Source organism: Hippocampus zosterae, chromosome 16, assembly GCF_025434085.1.
Source record: "Hippocampus zosterae strain Florida chromosome 16, ASM2543408v3, whole genome shotgun sequence".
NCBI lineage: Eukaryota > Metazoa > Chordata > Actinopteri > Syngnathiformes > Syngnathidae > Hippocampus > Hippocampus zosterae.
This window is the reverse complement of record NC_067466.1, coordinates 11,343,193-11,359,708: the sequence shown is the minus strand read 5'-3', so window position 1 is coordinate 11,359,708 and position 16,516 is coordinate 11,343,193. Positions and strand designations below refer to the sequence as shown.

Here is a 16,516-nt window from a genome sequence, read left to right as displayed (position 1 = left end):
AAAGGAGAAATAGGAGTTCCTCCCTTGTCACAAGCGGGAGACAAGACGGGACGTGTGTCAGGAGGACTGCACAATGATTTTGGTTTCGACCAGCTGTGTCACGCTCGCACAAACCAAAGCCACAATTTCACGATATTTTGGCGCAGCCCCCAGAATTTCATGTGTGTGTATGATGATCGACCGACAGGAAGAACTGTTTTGGCAGTTAGTTGCTCGAGGCCAGCCATGACTAGTTTTGTGGACCAAGCTGTCACGCGAAAACTGAAGAATGTGTGATTTATGACAGACGGTAACACGAAGGTGCGGCTTGAGGCGACGTGAGTCACGGGAAGTATCGCGAGATTTCTCAGGTGGTCAGCCCAGACTTGTAATCTTGAATAATATCCGTTCAAACTACGGCAGGGTGGGCATTTTATGGGCACATAATGTATGATTCAATCTATTATTTGATTGTCAATTTTTTATTTTTTAATGGTAACAAAGCAATCCTAAGATTTTTTTTGGGAGTTAGTGTTGTCCTTGAGAATTTAGTTATGTAGGAAGGAGTTGCTTCTGGGATCGGGAGCTCTTCCAAACGTCACTTCAGCAAATTGACAGAACTATTTGCTCAGGCCCCTGTCACTCAGGGGCCCCAGAATCGCTCTCTATCCCTCCTGCAGGAGTAGGATGGGCCAGGGAAACGTGCGTCGAACTGCATGTAATGTAGTTATTTTTATGACCACAGGGAGGCGGCCAATACCCTAAAAACACGGACATGTTGCAAGCAAAGATCAAATGTATTTCCGGTTGAGAAACAGGCGTTACGAGGGTCCTCAGCGAGTCATAATGCATGTATTCAATTATTTATTTAGAAAACACAGCACAATGACATCAAGGCATTAGCTCCCCAGCGTAAATCTTCCTCCTACAAGGTATCCTGATAAATAAGTTATCATAAGAACAATAAGGCTTTAATGAATTGGCTGGGGGTGACCCGGTAGTCCAGTGGTTAGCACGTCGACTTCACAGTGCAGAGGTACTGGGTTCAATTCCAGCTCCGGGCTCCCTGTGTGGAGTTTGCATGTTCTCCCCGGGCCTGCGAGGGCTTTCTCCGGGTACTCCGGTTTCCTCCCATGTTCCAAAAACATGCATGGCAGGCTGATTGAAAATGCTAAATTGTCCCTAGGTGTGAGTGTGAGTGCGCATGGTTGTTCGTCTCTGTGTGCCCTGCGATTGGCTGGCAACCGTTTCAGGGTGTCCCCCGCTTACTGCCCGAAGATGGCTGGGATAGGCTCCAGCACCCCCCGCGACCCTAGTGAGGATTAAGCGGTTCGGGAAATGAATGAATGCATGAATTGGCTGGCTCAAGATTCACACCCACGTTCTTCAAATAAGACATAGTACGGCAAAGAAAAACTCAGTCTTTTTCAGAGATGGTGGTAACGCGTTGAGTCAATAAAGGCCCACACAAAAAGGGCAACATTATGATACAATCTAGAAAAAAACAGAACTATGCACCCCTCCCCCCACTAAACTTTACCATGTACCACCTCATACAACATTAAGAACGTATTGCTTTAATTCATACCGCAAACACAGTATACGTGTAAAACCTGCATGATTTGTATGATGATAATGATTTAAAATGTTTTAATGAGACCTGGCCTGTCTAAACAACTCCCATCGAGATGAAGATCAAGGTCGCAAGTCTGCCTGGAATCTCAGGGGCTGTGCTGTGATGCGATGTTACATCTTTGATGTTGTGCACAGTAAATTGAAGCCATGTGCATATCACTACGATCATCCTCTCCCAAGTATTTTTTGAACCGTTGGGAAGTCTCAGGCTCGGGAGATTCTAATTGTTCTTTTTAAAAATGTATTTTACTCTGGGACATATTTTTTGTTCTCTCCAGGAAATGGCCATTCGGGCGCCCTGTTGAAATGTCCCGTTAGGAAGATCCCCACTGTGCCGATGATGAAAAGAAGAATGGCGGCCCAGAAACACACCTTGTCAATCATCTTCCCGATCAGTACCCAGCTTTCAATTTCCTAGATTTGGAATGAAAATATGATTAATTTAAAGTAAAAGACAAACCATGACAGAAAGACATACACTCATGCTCTGATCATGTGAAAAATAACACTTACAGAGCCGATGTTATTTTGTTGTCTTGTGGTCTCTGCAATGAAATTGCAGGCATCCACACATTGCTTGATCTCGGGTGCAGCTTGAGCTAAACTCTTGTACAGGTTGGCTGTCGTGTTGGCGTCAATGCCATCTACTCGAGGGAAGCAGACATCAAGATTTTAGACAAATATTTCACGATCAACTTCCATGCGTAACAGATGCTCAGATGATTGGTTGGAATCTATGGATTTCTCACCGTTCGTTTGCATCAGCCCATGCTTCTCTTTTTGCTTGTCAAACATCATCTCACTGCGAGGCTGTTTGAGCACATACTCCTCTGCTCTCTGCATGAGGCCGAAGGAGTCTCGTCTTCGATCTCTCATGCCATCTACCTCTGATGTCACCTCGTTGTCATCCAGCAGAGACGCCATACCAAGGAAGCGGGGCACCGTCTCCAAAAACATCTGAAAGCAGGCAAAGGAGTGTAAAAGTTGACAGTAATCAGGTGACGTCTATAGATTTGTGTCATAAGCAGTGGTGGGACATGACAAAGTATAAATACTTTGTTATTGTACCTGTACCTGATTCGTCAAAAAAAAAAAGTATTTCAACCTCCATTTAGGTGGATGGACGCCCTTACATGCTTGATTTGATGAGACATGGTGTGAGTGTTGGGGCTACGCAGGGAGAAGTTCAACACCACAATTTGGTTGGTAGCGATGAGTGTGGTGACGCACATAACAAAGATGATGTACCTAAGGAGGACATCATAGAAGGACACCGAAAATGTGCATTAACACATAAGCAGAAGAAACGTTGGGTAGGATCACAGTTAAAATAGCACTTGGAAGTCTGGTGACTGACAACCTCAAACAGACTCACTTGCCAATGAGGGGGACAGAAAGTGATGTCTCTGGGACCTTTTGAGCAATAAGAAAGAGAAAAACAGTCTGGGCGAGCAAGACCGAGATGGAGACCGTGAGCTTTTGTCCTCCAGCTGTGCAGGAGAAATGAAAATCATGACGCATGAAACAAAACAGAAACATTTTAGAAGTAAAATCCCCGAAAGGTGGCACAAGATTTGGGAGCCTAAACCATCATCCTTTTCAGTTCAAGGACATCCTTGCCCAAAAGAATATTTTATATTCATATCATTCTGGCTTCACGGTAGCTCCATGAAAGTGTTAAACAATATCTCAGACTTTTGGGATAAATTACACTGCTGTACTGCACTATTTATTGATTTCTTTAAGGCTTCTGATACAGACTTTCTCATGTTTTGTTTTGCCTGAACGTACTGTTGGTTGGTTTGTGAACAACCTGTCTGAGAAGACCTCAATGTATTTAGTTCAATGGCCGAAAGTGTCAATATTTGTTCTGGAGTACCTCAGGGGTCCATCTTAGGCTCACTATATTCTCTCCATATTGTAATAATTTAGGTTATAGTGTGGACGGAGCAAATGTTCTTGTTTTATGCAGAACCAGATTTCACAACTGGTGACCTTTTGTACATGAATGCCCCCGCTCATTGTCTATATGGAAGACCCTGCATTACACACTTTCTTTGATCACAACTTGTAAAACCTTAACATCACTGCATTTATTATATATAATTATATATACAACCTTGGCTCTCTCTCACTTGCCATCCAGAAGCCAAATCAGTCAGCTTTTCACCTACAAAGCTATTCTTTTTATGCTCCCAGTTTACAGTACATGTGCTTTCTGACTGTCTGATTGTACAAAAAATAGAAATAAGTGATGGCCTAGCTTACCTTGTGCAGGTAGGAAGTATGCTAAAACGACCAGTGACGAGATGAGCGAGCAAGGCAGGATGATGTTGATCACGTAAAAAAGGGGCTTTCTCTGGATGACCAGATTGAAACTGATCTCCTGATATTCCAAATCATCAGGGGAGTATCGTTGGTCTATCATCTTCCTGGCTGGACGATGGACAATGGCCCACTCGCCATTCTCTAAGTAAAAAAACAAAATAGTAAGCAAACATCGAACAAGGCGCACGTTTGTTTGTTTTGAATCAATTGAAAACAGTGTCTGTGAATCCTCCAGAATGCAAGGTCTTCACCAGTGAAAGCCTCAGGGTCGATGTCCACCCATTCAATTCTTTCGCCTGTTTCTCCGACAGCTAAAATTAGGTCCACTTCATTGGCACTGTATGTCTGTGATCTGACGAGATAAAATAAATTCAGACATGGATAATCCGCTCTACAAGCACTGAATGTGTTTGTTCTTATGAAGCGTGTCTTACCTGAACGCTAGTGTACAATTTTGATAATCGAAAGGGAAGTAGGTGATCTCTATGGCACACGTGCTGCGATAGATAGCGGGAGGAAGCCAATATATCGATCCGTCACTTGAAATCAATACGTTGGCGTAGTAAGCCACATCAAACTTGCCGTCGATGCTGCAGAGACGGAGGGTGAGTAACAGAAGCAGGACATAAAACGCCGAAAATTTTGTCGTGATGAAGTTGCAGGCGGGGGACAATGGGCGGTTTACTCTTACTTGTTTTCAAGGACAATATCAGGGAGCCACACAGTTTTGCTGGGGATGCGGATGATATCAATGCTAGGGTATTCGGACGCATTCCACGCAAAACGATAATCAACCCATTGCTGTGGAGGACATTAGAGATCATGTGACATTTACTACGAGTTCCGGCGGAGTGGTGAATAGCATGGCCCGGGAATGTTAAACAAAGCTCTGAAAATATTCAACTCACGATTTCAATCCAGACATTGGTTGTAAGAGTCTCTTCCTTTTCATTCTGTAGAACAAAGTCAAAAAATATTTTCAGGATAATTCACTGTATGCATGGCTAATCCCTCAGTCTGACAAAGACTTTACATGTGTTACCAAGTCTGATTTTATCACACAGTGTGGATTTTCCGCGAGACGCCATCCATCCTATTTTTAATGTGCAGCGGGGCTTTGTTGCAACAGGGAGCGGAGCGCTCTCACCAGGGAGATTAGGTTGGTGAGGGTCAGCTTGATTTGAACCTCCACTTTGTCCTCAGGATGAACCACAGGACGAATGTTCTTGTTATAACCTTTGAGCATCTTTCCAATCAGTTGCGACTCTTCATTACCCCGAACTGCAAAGAGGAAAACAGACAAGGGTGACGATGAGTTGATATCAAAGAAAATGTTGTTTCTCAATGACTAAATGAGTTGGCTGTCCTCCCATAATCCTCCAGCCACTAAGAATGTAGCTGTAATCGATGTTAAACTACAATGTCAAAGCAGAAAAGTGCACAGGTCCCAAAAAAAACAAAACATTTTGCATTCTGCTATCACAATTCATATATATTCCTCCACGATTAAACTGTGGAATAAATTCTTATTTCTTAGCATTCACAAAACAACTGAAGACGATAATGACACAGCTAGAGAAGAATGGAAGTTGTGGCACTTGGACGCAAGCACGCAAGCAGCAAGACGTAGAAATGAAAAACAACAACAGACAAATAGACAAAAATATCTCTAAAAGCAATTGTCTCCAACTGAGTTTTGGATTGTTTTTGATGCATGCTCTGCTGGCTCACATTAAGGTCACAACAAACATTTTTAACAATGTATGATTACTTTTTTTTTTTTGGTCACTTTGAAAATTTGCACAGCCAGTTCTTGCCAGATGGAATCTGTGGAACACAAACGTTTAATTGTATGTCAAATAAATTAAGCCTGTCAAACAAAGGGAGAAATACGTCAATGACTCCAAAGCAGCACTCGGCGCTACAACTTCATTTCTCCATCTAAATTTCATGCACCTCCATGCATTTTTACGAGTTTATTTCAATCAAGCATAATCCATTTGATCTTCCCTGACAGACATGGCCCAAGAACAAAGTAGGCACATAGTCAAAGCTGAGCAGCAAAAAGCTTGTGGTTAGCACATCTGCCTTGTAATCGAGAGGTTCTGGGTTAAAATATATCATGGCAGGAGTTGATATCGTCTTGAATTAATGTTTTTTTGTCTTTTCAACACTTTTTCGAGTCATTGAGTGACCCTGCTGCATGCAGTAGTTCTTTGTTTTTGTACACTTTTAGCTATGACGGTCTTGTGCACATGAGGGCGCGTGAAATTAAGCGTTTCCATTAAAAAAAAAAAAAAAAATCAAATTTTGACATTTACAGGCTCCAAAATGTTGATGCTGTGTAAACAAGCAGCCAAAACGGTACAGCTTAATGCCTTGTCAGTTAACAGTGTAATGAAACTAAACCCATCAGCACTGCCCGGCCCTTCATTTCAATCATGAAACAATCCAGCATCTTTTCAGAAAAAAAAGTGCTTACACACAAAAATACAAGTTTCACAACACACCAAAGGAGAGAAAGGCAGAGTTTATTTCTGACCCCTTGCCTCTTTCTATCACAGCTGTCACTATGCTGTGCTCCGATTACACGACAGACGACACACTCAAAACAGGACCTCATGTCAACCTAAGGTGATCGGTCACCGTCACAACACAAAAAATGAGGATCCCATTTTATATGCATTCGGTTAGTAGCAATGGTGGCTGACTGGTTAGCACGCCATCCATGCATTTTTCAGCAATGGCGGGTTCAAACCCTTAACTTTCAGGTCAAACTAAACATTTTTATTTGCAGTCAGTACAGTAATGACATACATGGATGACACTCAATAATTTTACACCCAACCACAACCAACCACTTGAAGTAATTGGTTTGCTTCACCTTCATAAATTTGCTTTGATAAAGTTACAAATTTCAGGTTACATTTCACAAATTAATTCTGTCAGTCAACGATAATAGATAGGGTGCAACAGAATTACTTCAATTTGATTAAGTTCATCCCATGTTTCTTTTTTTTTCCAGAGCACAAAGAGCCATCCTTAATCATTTATTTGTCCATAAATAACGTCAAACTATCATTCTTGGGTTCATTCAGTCAAAGACAATCTTACAGGGTCTTGCCAGCAGATGCATGAAATTCCTCAATTCATGTAATTTGCTTACATCAGCACCGCCTGGCCATTAGCAGTGGTTCACACAAGTTGAAATTATACTTTCATGCCGTCAGTCAGCGAGCAATTCCGACTCAACGCCCATTCACAATTCCTGTGACTGGAAACCAATCCAAAGAGCTGTCTATCCTTTCTCCTTAGGTCAGCGGTCTTGTGAATGGATTGATGGATCAGCAGCCCATGTACAGTACAGTCACATTGACTTGCCAATCTACTCTCATGTGTGCATCTGTGTGATAGCCAATGTGGTGAGATATATCGTTGTTCTTCCTTCTGAAACCTGATCTGCTGACTGCATGTCACAGACAGAAAATGAATCAACAATAAATAAGTGCTCCGGAAAGCCTGTTACAATGTGCCAAACGTGATGCTTACCTTGCACAACAACAGTCCCCAGAAGAATCCCAATCCCTAAAATTTGCTTCAATCTGCATGTTGCCATCATGCTGTAGAACCTCCTCTCTGAAGTGAGCTCTATTGGAGCATAAAGTGAGAGGAAGAGTAAATACGGGGAGGAAGATCCCTAAATCCCCCGCACCAAACCCCTCAAGTGAGCCCACCCCGGCTGTCGCTATCTTTGGACTCAGATTACGCAGCAGCTGTGCACTAAGACAGAATGTCAAGTCACAGTCCAGCGTCCCACAATAATAATCATTATGGTCATTAGAGAGCAAGTATATGGAGTGACGCCACCAGACTCTCTCTCAAAATGTATTAAAAATAAAGAGTCATAAAAGCCTGCCTTATTATTGATAATACAACTCATTTTAGATGGTCCCGAAGAATTTAGCAACTATTTAATGATGTAATTTGCACTGGGCCTCTTAAACTACATTGCTTCACATTAAAGGGGAGGTCAACCCAAAAATGTTGGTTGCGCCTCCACGACTCTAAACACGGGATTCTGATTAAGATCGTATTCGTGAAATATCACTTAAGCAGGAAAATCCACCATTTTTTGTCCATCTCAGAAAGGCCGCCATTTTGCCACTTGCTGATGATTGAAAATTACAACACAGTTGCTTGGTTCTCATCTAAAAACCAATCAGGGCTAAGCTTAAAAAACTGGTGAGCTGCGATTGGTTGTTACTTGAGCCCCAAAGCAACTGTGATGTCATTTTCAGTCGACGGAAAGTGTGGCAAAATGGCTGCCCCCTGAAACGGCTCAAAACAGTAGTGGTGCACAGAACAATATTATGGTGAAGAATTTTGGGTGGCTGACTTCCCTTTTATGGGATGTTTCCTACTGGTAACTTTGTTTAGCTATGTAGGATAGTCAAAATGCAAGAAACATCTGAGTACAAGGCAGAGCAGCTCTGGGATAAATTTGGTTCTCGGTTATGTGAAGAAAATTGACAAATAAATGCAATGTTGAATGATACTCCCCACCCTTCTGTATAGGCCTGTATGTCAGAGCACGTGATGACTCTGCGAGGGAAAGCAATTTTTACTAGGGTGAGTTTGGTGTCTTAAGCCAATGCCTTGTTGAGAGCAAGGATTGGAATGAGTCAGTGTTTCAGACAGAAAGAGTGTGACATACATGCAGCTGTGTGTTGCAGGAGGGTGAACAGACGACAGGGTTGTAAAGGCCCGCTCGGCTCCCTGCTATATATCCAGTGTATTAATACGCACACAAGAGCCTCACTACTTTGCTAGCAAGGCTCCAGGAATGAGACGGTGTCGACAGACCAAAAAAGCGGAGGGCCAGAAGCCTGGAGGTAGACGATACTGCTAAAAACCGGAGCTGTAGCGCTTCTTCACGATACATTTAGCGACTTTTCACACTACGATTCAACAGAAGTAACACAAGTAGAACTTCAAAACTCCAAGACTTTGCACATTCAATTCCAGGTGCTACACTTGCTCTTATAATTAGTGCTGTGAGTAATATAAGTCGTGTCACTCTGCTGTGACAAGGGCAAGAGACAGATTTTTGGAATGTGCCATGTGAGTTGCACAGTATGTGATGTACTTCTAAATATACAGTAAGTGTAACAGAGATGGGCTTCCTTAAAGTAACCGGAGCTAGCTCAAGGCAGATTACATGTCTCACACTAACCGAGAGAGAAGAAAGGTTGCATCTGTCCAAGTAGCAGAACTGCAACTAAACAATCTGCAGTCAGAGGGACAAGACGGGCACGATGAGCGGGTCAAACTTGTGTTCTTGAGGCTGCTTATCTAATCTCGGCAAAGTGGAATACGTCTGATGTGTAGACGAGAGCCAAATGACAACCATGTGACATATCGCAGCGAGTTTGTGAAGAAATGATGTGACAATAATAAAAAGTAAGTCAACGCTCAAAACAATACGGCATAAGCATATCGTTTGGAGACTTTGGTACATGATTTCAGTCAACCGACAAATTTGCTGGCTTCTGACAGGGTATGAAAGTGGCTTATGTTAAACAGCTTAGTCTGCTCTTGATATTTAGTCCTTTTCACACTCCCCTCCCTGCAAATCGTCAATATTGCACATTCCACAGGGTCTTGGTAACTTTTGACACACTTAACAGCAAAAAAAAAAAGAAACTAAAACAGAGCGCTGACAAAAACGAACAAAAAACAGGAAACCTACTCGAACTAACTGGATTTAAAAAAAAAAGTCAAAACGAAAATAAAAAAAAAACAACCATCATGAAAAATCCGACTCCTTCTATAACGCCACTTGACACATTTGAAAGTCTTGTGCCACTTTCTTGTGTCATTTCCAGCCTCAAGCGCATCAAGCAGAGATGGAAAGAATGAGCAAGCATCTGATCTCTACCTCAGCTCCACCATCGGTCACCTTTGACCTCACAAATGTTGCTTCAGATGAATCGACATCAATTCCCACAGACGCAACCGAACATCATGTACCAAGCTTTCCCAGAAGAGTGGAAGATCCGCACCGGGTGGGGGCGAGACCGACCACATTCAAATTCACGTTGTTACTATCTGGTTACCCACAGTCAATAATTATACAGAAACCCAATCGTAACCGTTCAACAAGTGACTTCTGCTGCCGTGTGGTTAAATGTTTTGAAACTCGAGATGTTTTCCCTCACTCGAGCAAAGCTGTGCCGCCACGGGGTGGGGTGAAACGGAGTTGGGGATATGGAGTGTCAGGCACTGATGAAATGCCCCTTTCCCGCTCTACCGAACCTCCACACATAAACATATCCCCTCAGTATGATGCTTTTGGACCCCATGTTCTAGCCCAGCGGTGTCCCGCAAGGCACAATGGCTGACTTCTTCCTAGCCTTGAGATCATGTCCATTTATTACTTATCCAGAAAGTAAATCACAGCAGTTGCTTAGCCGAGTCGGCTTGGCCTTTCTTAGTGTGTCACATGTTTCCCACTGGGGATTCGGTCTCCCCTCGTCTGTTACTGCCCGTTTCGGATTGGATCGTCGGCCATTGGTTGCGTGGAATAAAAGCCCCTCCCAGCCATATAATGAACACTTTCACTTCTTTCCATCTCTTCAACTGAGAAATGCCATTCTAAAGCTCCTCTTTAGGAACGTACATGAGGTTCTGCTTGACTGTGCCAAGTTTAATGCCCCGTTCATATTCGCGCAGTCAAGGCGGGGGAATTCAAAGCTGGTGATAAAGAGAATTTCCCGGAGAGAGGCAAGAGCTGTAGGAAGCCCCTCCATATCTAACATTCAAAGATATGGCGTGACAGATGTTTAAAATTTGACGTTGGCTGTCGGAAGTGTTATCAACACCAAACGCGCTGCTTGGACAATTTCATCTACACATGTGGACCTTAGTTTGATCAATACAGAGAGCTATGCAGGTTTCTTTAAATTAAAGAAAGAGGCAAAGGTTAGGAGGATTTGCTTCATGTTTTCCACCATGTGATGTATGTTGGAGGCTGTAATGCTGACAATGGTCTGTGTGTGAATGAGTGAGGGGAGGAGAAGGGGGGGGAGAAAACGCAAGAGGGAGAGACAGAATAGGAAGGGAGGGGGGGTGTTGGTGGGAGGAGAGAGAGTTCGCGTTTAGTCAAACTGGCCAAGAAATATAAGGCGTATGTACAGTACATACTGTAGGGAGAAGCAAGTGGAGGGAGGAGAAGAAGAAGAAGGGGGTGGGGGGGTTACTGGCGGACACGCTGCCTTGTCTCTGCTTTATCGGCCAACCACTGATGATCTCGGAGTGATCTCTGGACCCTCTCACGTTGAGCAACAGCAGCTTGAAGGGATCATTGAGACACAAAGGCAGGCAAGGGGAAGACATGTAAATGAAGAGAAGGGGAAAAAAACGCATCTGCAGGCGTGACTCGTGACAGCGCGGCGCGGCGGACGGCAAAATCAGCGGCGGCACTTGTTCACTTTTAGATGGGAGCGCTCGGAGAGGCACAGCGGTGGAAACAACTTGTGATTTAAGGCTTTGGGGAGGAGTATGAAAGGTTCCAGGGCAAAGGGTGGGGTGGTGGGCTTCAGAGGCAAAGGGGTCTGGCCAAGAAAGTAATTGTGGTAACAGGCTGTGGAAGGGGACAAGGACTCATGTGAGACGCAGAGGAATTAGACGGGGGAAAGATACTGAGCAAAGAAAGTGGACTTCGACATGGGTGTGAAGAGCAAGGCTGCCTTGGCTATCTTAGTCCTGGTGCTCTTCCTTGGCACTCTCTGGCTCTGTGAGTAATTTCTTTTTTTCTCTCTCTGTCTCTTACGTATGTAATGTACAATAAATCCATAAACCTCTCCCTTGTTGGCGGGGAGACACCAGAGGTTTCCTCATCCCGTATGGTCAAAATCAGTCAGTCGGCTGTCACATGTTTGAGTGGCGGCACCGCTCACGCACACGTTCACCCGATACCAAATTGAATTGAAAAGAAGGAGTCGCTTGATGCGGCATGCCACAGGGATGAATGGTTTATGTTGTCAAGCAGTCACTGAATGATATCTTTATGGGGCAAGGGATATATTTTGGAACTTAAGTCAAAACAGACACCATAAGATTCACAAAAAAAAAAAAAAGCCAATTTATGAAGCAAGAAAATCGTCATAAAATTATACACAGTTTTCACAATGACCAAATTGTGACATTGTGATTGTATTATTATATATATATAGGATATTGATCTTGGAAAGTCAATACAAATCACAATTTCTGTAAAGAAGCTCATCTAAGTCTAGTAAATAATAGCATCTTGTCACCTTCCATAAAATAACCGCATACGTCATTTTTTTTCAGAAAACACACAAAAAATAAAAATACTGATTACATGACATGTAGTCATAATTGAATGCCAGGGGTGGAATGTAGCAGTTTTTTTTTAAGCAAAGTTGGCCAGCATCCTGAGGAAAATATTTGTTTTTGGTAATTTCAGTTGCGCCATCTAATGGAAGTGCATTTAATGGTTCTGCTTTTCAAATGGAAATGAAGTGCAATTGGATATTTTCAAATGGCACACGATAGGGCACCGTGTTTTTCACATTTCTGTAAAGAAGTATGCAATCATACAATTGGCTGCTTTCCTGTCCAAAACAAAAATTTAATTTTTTTTTTTGCTGTCACTAATGCAGATGGACGTTTGGATTACCACTGGGATGCTTGTCTAAAAGGTTACAAACAAGTGAACGAGGTACGTCATGAACCCATTCAAGCTCATAATAAGGAGTTCATTTGAATGAATTGAATTGTCTTTCTTTGTCTTGCCCGTACGCACCTCCCATCCCAACCGCACCCGCCACATTAGCCACACCTGCTGTTCAACAGCAGTGCCTCCGAAGTGTCCAAGGACCCCAAAGTCCTGAAGGAGTGCCCCGGACAGATCTTCCAGGTGTCACTGCTACTCACCCATCTGCTGGCGTCGCCGGCTTTCACATCTGACGTACTGCTGCAGCCTTATCTGTCCAGCTGGGATGAGCTTGTGAAGTAAGAACATGAGATAAACGACGTTACTACGCTGTCGTGAAACAATGATTTTATTTAGGATTGTGTACGGTCAGGATGGTGGTGATGATTTATGATTATTGCGTGTCCTCCAGGTTTATGGAGGCTTTAGGCCCCATGGTTGGCCTTATATCGAAAGAGATTGAAACCAAAACCTCAATTATCCGGGAATTGGCCCTTCGAGCCGAGGCGAGCCCCGAGGCAGAGGTGTATCCAGATCCTGAAAACACAGGGAGCCCGGAGGCTGGAGCGAAGAACTTAGACCCCTCAGAGCATTCCGGTGCTTACCACTCCGTGCGTTCCATGATCTGGGTGGAGTTGAAACGAGGCTTAGTGGACTTCAACCGCCAGACGGACTCCGGATGTCGGACTCTTCTGCGACTGCACCGAGCCCTGCTTTGGCTCAAGCTCTTTCTCGACAAGCTGTCCGAGATCCCCGTGGCGGGCCGGCTCAGGAGCCCATCTGAGTTGTGCCGCGAGGCCTACAAGACCACCCTGGCCAAGCACCACACCTGGTTTGTGCGCAGGGCTGCCGAGGTGGCCTTCATCGCCATGCCCGAGAGGGAATTTTTCTTCAGGCTGTTGTGTGTGCAGAACCAGGAGGAGCTGAGCACAGTCCTGGGACGGGTGGTTCAGGCCCTTGGAGTTGTCTATGACAGGACGCAGAAAGCTCTGGAGGAAAACGGCATGCTGGATTTGCCATAAAAGAAAACATTGCCGATCACACAGAATCATTTCTTGTTACCGCATTGCCCACTGTGGATTCTCGGGCATCGAAAGTGGTGAAAATGTGAATGAACTTTCAGTATTACAACTCAAATTGCCATTCATATTTTCCTTCCAAACACAGGGCAGTCAATTGTTGAAAATGTTTTTTGGTACTAGATCTGTAAATTCACCAAAAAGAATGTTTCCATGGAGGCTTTTTAAAGGTCAAAGTCAAGTCAAAAATCTTTTTGATATGTTTCTATTAGCCCCCACGAGTCAAAACATAATAGTCTCATTTAGATTGCGTTTGTAGTAACTGAACGTGTAAAAATCCACGTGAGTATGAATAGTCACTCATAATTCACTTCCATATTCTCAAAATCAATCTTGATGGGTGAAGTAAGATGTCGCTTATGACAGAGGCCACCCCTTGATTTTCACCAACATTTGTCAGATAATTTGACAAATCCACCTGACGGCCCGAGTGAACAACTAACATGGCTCATCTGTTTTTCTGGGTTTGGTCATGTGATGTTCACACCCTGATCCTTTGGCCACTGTCATATGTCATTTTCAGTCCACAGCAAGTTGCAAAATAGCTGCCCCCTGAGATGCATAAAAAAGGGTGGATGTTATGCTTCAATTATTTTCCACAAATGCAATTTTAATCCGAATGGGGGGTTTAGACGAGTGAGGGTGCACAGTAGAATATATTATGGTGAAGAAAAAAAATGGACTTGACTATGGCAGCTAATGATGCATTTGACCTTTGGGCTTGACAAGAGAAGCTGATGGAAGTGCCTTAATATTGCATTCATTCTAATGGCCAGCAGGGGGCTACACCACAGGTAGCAAACTTCCCTCAAGACAGTAATAATAATAATAATACATTTCATTTATAAGCGCCTTTCAAGAACAGTATTTTCCATCCAATATGAAGCCAAGGCGCCCATTTTACATCAGACAAACAAACGAAAACATTAAAAAGTGCCACATTTGAAAATCAAATTGAACACAAAGCTGATCAAAGAAAATAATGGCTTCTCCCGCATGTTTGAATGGCAACGGGCTCACGCGGGTTGATTGTACCTCCTCCCGTCTAATGGTGGCGCTTTTCAGACTTCTGCCTGATCACAATACGTTACTGGCATCGATAGTTGAACAAAAATTTAGCTGTAAGTAATGAACAATAATTTTCGGACAAATTCATTGGATCACTTCCCACTGCACCCGGACCCAGGATGACCGCTCCTGCCACACTGGTTGACTGACCTATTTACTCTACAAACATTTTACTAATGAGTTGAAGGTCCGTGTTCATCGCTTGAAGTCCTAGATAATATATAACTTATTGATTAGGCAGGGGCTATAGTGACAGGACCAAATACGCCTTTCCTCGTGCTATATTTATGGCAGCTGTGCATACTTCCATGTTGAGATATTTTTTTTTTCATAACCCTAAGCTTGTCACTACAGAAATGCACCCAAGGGAGCTTTAAATACAGAAAACGACTTACTTGTCACATTATTCGCATTTAGCCAGCGCTCTGTATACTCCGCAGGCTCATTTGTAAAACAGATGACAAGGAAATGCGCAATTAGCAAAATAACATGAGTTTGTATTAGGGGAAAATGCATCCCAATTTTTTTTGGATTTGTTTTAAACTGCCTTGATTTTTAACCAGAAATGTTTTTTTTTCCTGGAGAGTTCACGCACTACCTCAAAATGTATCTTATTCGCAATCAAGAGTCACCAAGGTTGGTCCTCGAGAGCCCACATTCAGCACGTTTTATACGTTTCTGCCTTCCAACACACCGGATTCAAATGATCATTTCTCATCAGGCTTCTTCAGAGACTGCTGATGAGTTGATCGACTGAATGAGGTGTTGGAGGAGGGAAACATCGAAAGCACGCAGGATAGGGGCCTTCGAGGACCAGCATTGCTAACCTCTGGTCTAGATTGATCACTCAGCACTGGGACCTATTGCCTGTGATTGAAAGATATCGAGAGATATTAAAAATATATATATGCTGGACAAATATGGTGCTTCACTATGATGCAATTGTGAAGTATTACGTGACAGTATTCTACATTTTTAAACTGAAATGATTCCTAATAAAAATAAAGGTGCTTATTTGTCAACATTCATTCATTCATTCATTCATCTTCCGTACCGCTTGATCCTCACTAGGGTCGCGGGGGGTGCTGGAGCCTATCCCAGCTGTCTCCGGGCAGTAGGCAGGGGACACCCTGAATCGGTTGCCAGCCAATCGCAGGGCACACAGAGACAAACAACCAACCACTCTCACACCGACACCTAGGGACAATTTAGAGTGTTCAATCAGCCTGCCACGCATGTTTTTGGAATGTGGGAGGAAACTGGAGCACCCGGAGAGAACCCACGCAGGCCCGGGGAGAACATGCAAACTCCACACAGGGAGGCCGGAGCTGGAATCGAACCCGGTACCTCTGCACTGTGAAGCCGACGTGCTAACCACTGGACTACCGGGCCGCCCTATTTGTCAACATATCCTCCTCAAATATTTGTGGTTACGGCTATCTTTTTTGTGGGGCGGCGGCAGGTGGGGGTAATAAAATGTGACAATAATGCCTCAAATGTTTATTGGGTTCAAAGAGCTAGTTGAACCCATAACACTTTAATGTTCTCCATGAGACTATTTTAAAGCCACAAATACCTCAAAAGCCTGGTAATCCGTCCGGTCTGCGTTTTCCCTGCCGTGTGCTCTCTCTTTCTAAGAAGACGGTGACGGGGCAGACAAAGGTGATGAGAGATCAGAGGAGACCTG

At 43.6% G+C, this 16,516-nt stretch overlaps 2 protein-coding genes across 3 annotated transcripts; one reads left to right on the top strand and one right to left on the bottom strand.

The window, feature by feature from the left end:
• Window positions 1-826: 826 nt before the first annotated feature.
• chrne (cholinergic receptor, nicotinic, epsilon) lies at window positions 827-13,187 on the bottom strand. 2 transcript variants are annotated; one of them, XM_052046989.1, is made up of 14 exons: window positions 13,155-13,187; window positions 12,904-12,973; window positions 7,492-7,590; window positions 5,090-5,223; window positions 4,851-4,895; window positions 4,634-4,743; window positions 4,377-4,532; window positions 4,194-4,294; window positions 3,883-4,083; window positions 2,990-3,104; window positions 2,748-2,862; window positions 2,364-2,571; window positions 2,128-2,258; window positions 827-2,028 (listed from the first exon to the last, which is right to left on the bottom strand). In XM_052046989.1, exons 2-14 carry the CDS (start codon window positions 12,905-12,907, stop codon window positions 1,861-1,863), a joined length of 1,587 nt encoding a protein of 528 aa, XP_051902949.1. In that variant the 5' UTR covers window positions 12,908-12,973; window positions 13,155-13,187; the 3' UTR covers window positions 827-1,860. The 2 variants fall into 2 exon arrangements, with proteins under 2 accessions (XP_051902949.1, XP_051902950.1); XM_052046990.1 differs by lacking the exons at window positions 7,492-7,590; window positions 12,904-12,973; window positions 13,155-13,187 and adding an exon at window positions 7,057-7,389.
• Window positions 11,148-14,573, top strand: gltpd2b (glycolipid transfer protein domain containing 2b). Its single transcript, XM_052047004.1, has 4 exons — window positions 11,148-11,737; window positions 12,630-12,688; window positions 12,803-12,981; window positions 13,095-14,573. The coding sequence occupies exons 1-4, from the start codon at window positions 11,668-11,670 to the stop codon at window positions 13,702-13,704; spliced, it is 918 nt and encodes a 305-aa protein (XP_051902964.1). The 5' UTR covers window positions 11,148-11,667; the 3' UTR covers window positions 13,705-14,573.
• The last annotated feature ends 1,943 nt before the right edge of the window (window positions 14,574-16,516 follow it).

Excerpts from the sequence above, each read along its gene's own strand:
- gltpd2b (XM_052047004.1), top strand. The coding sequence starts at position 11,668 with ATGGGTGTGAAGAGCAAGGCTGCCTTGGCTATCTTAGTCCTGGTGCTC. Across the intron at positions 11,738-12,629 it reads CCTTGGCACTCTCTGGCTCT|ATGGACGTTTGGATTACCAC; the intron begins GTGAGTAATTTC and ends TCACTAATGCAG. Across the intron at positions 12,982-13,094 it reads AGCTGGGATGAGCTTGTGAA|GTTTATGGAGGCTTTAGGCC; the intron begins GTAAGAACATGA and ends CGTGTCCTCCAG.
- chrne (XM_052046989.1), bottom strand. Across the intron at positions 5,224-7,491 it reads GGGGACTGTTGTTGTGCAAG|TTCGGGGTAATGAAGAGTCG; the intron begins GTAAGCATCACG and ends TCCTCTTTGCAG. Across the intron at positions 2,029-2,127 it reads AACAAAATAACATCGGCTCT|GAAATTGAAAGCTGGGTACT; the intron begins GTAAGTGTTATT and ends TTCCAAATCTAG.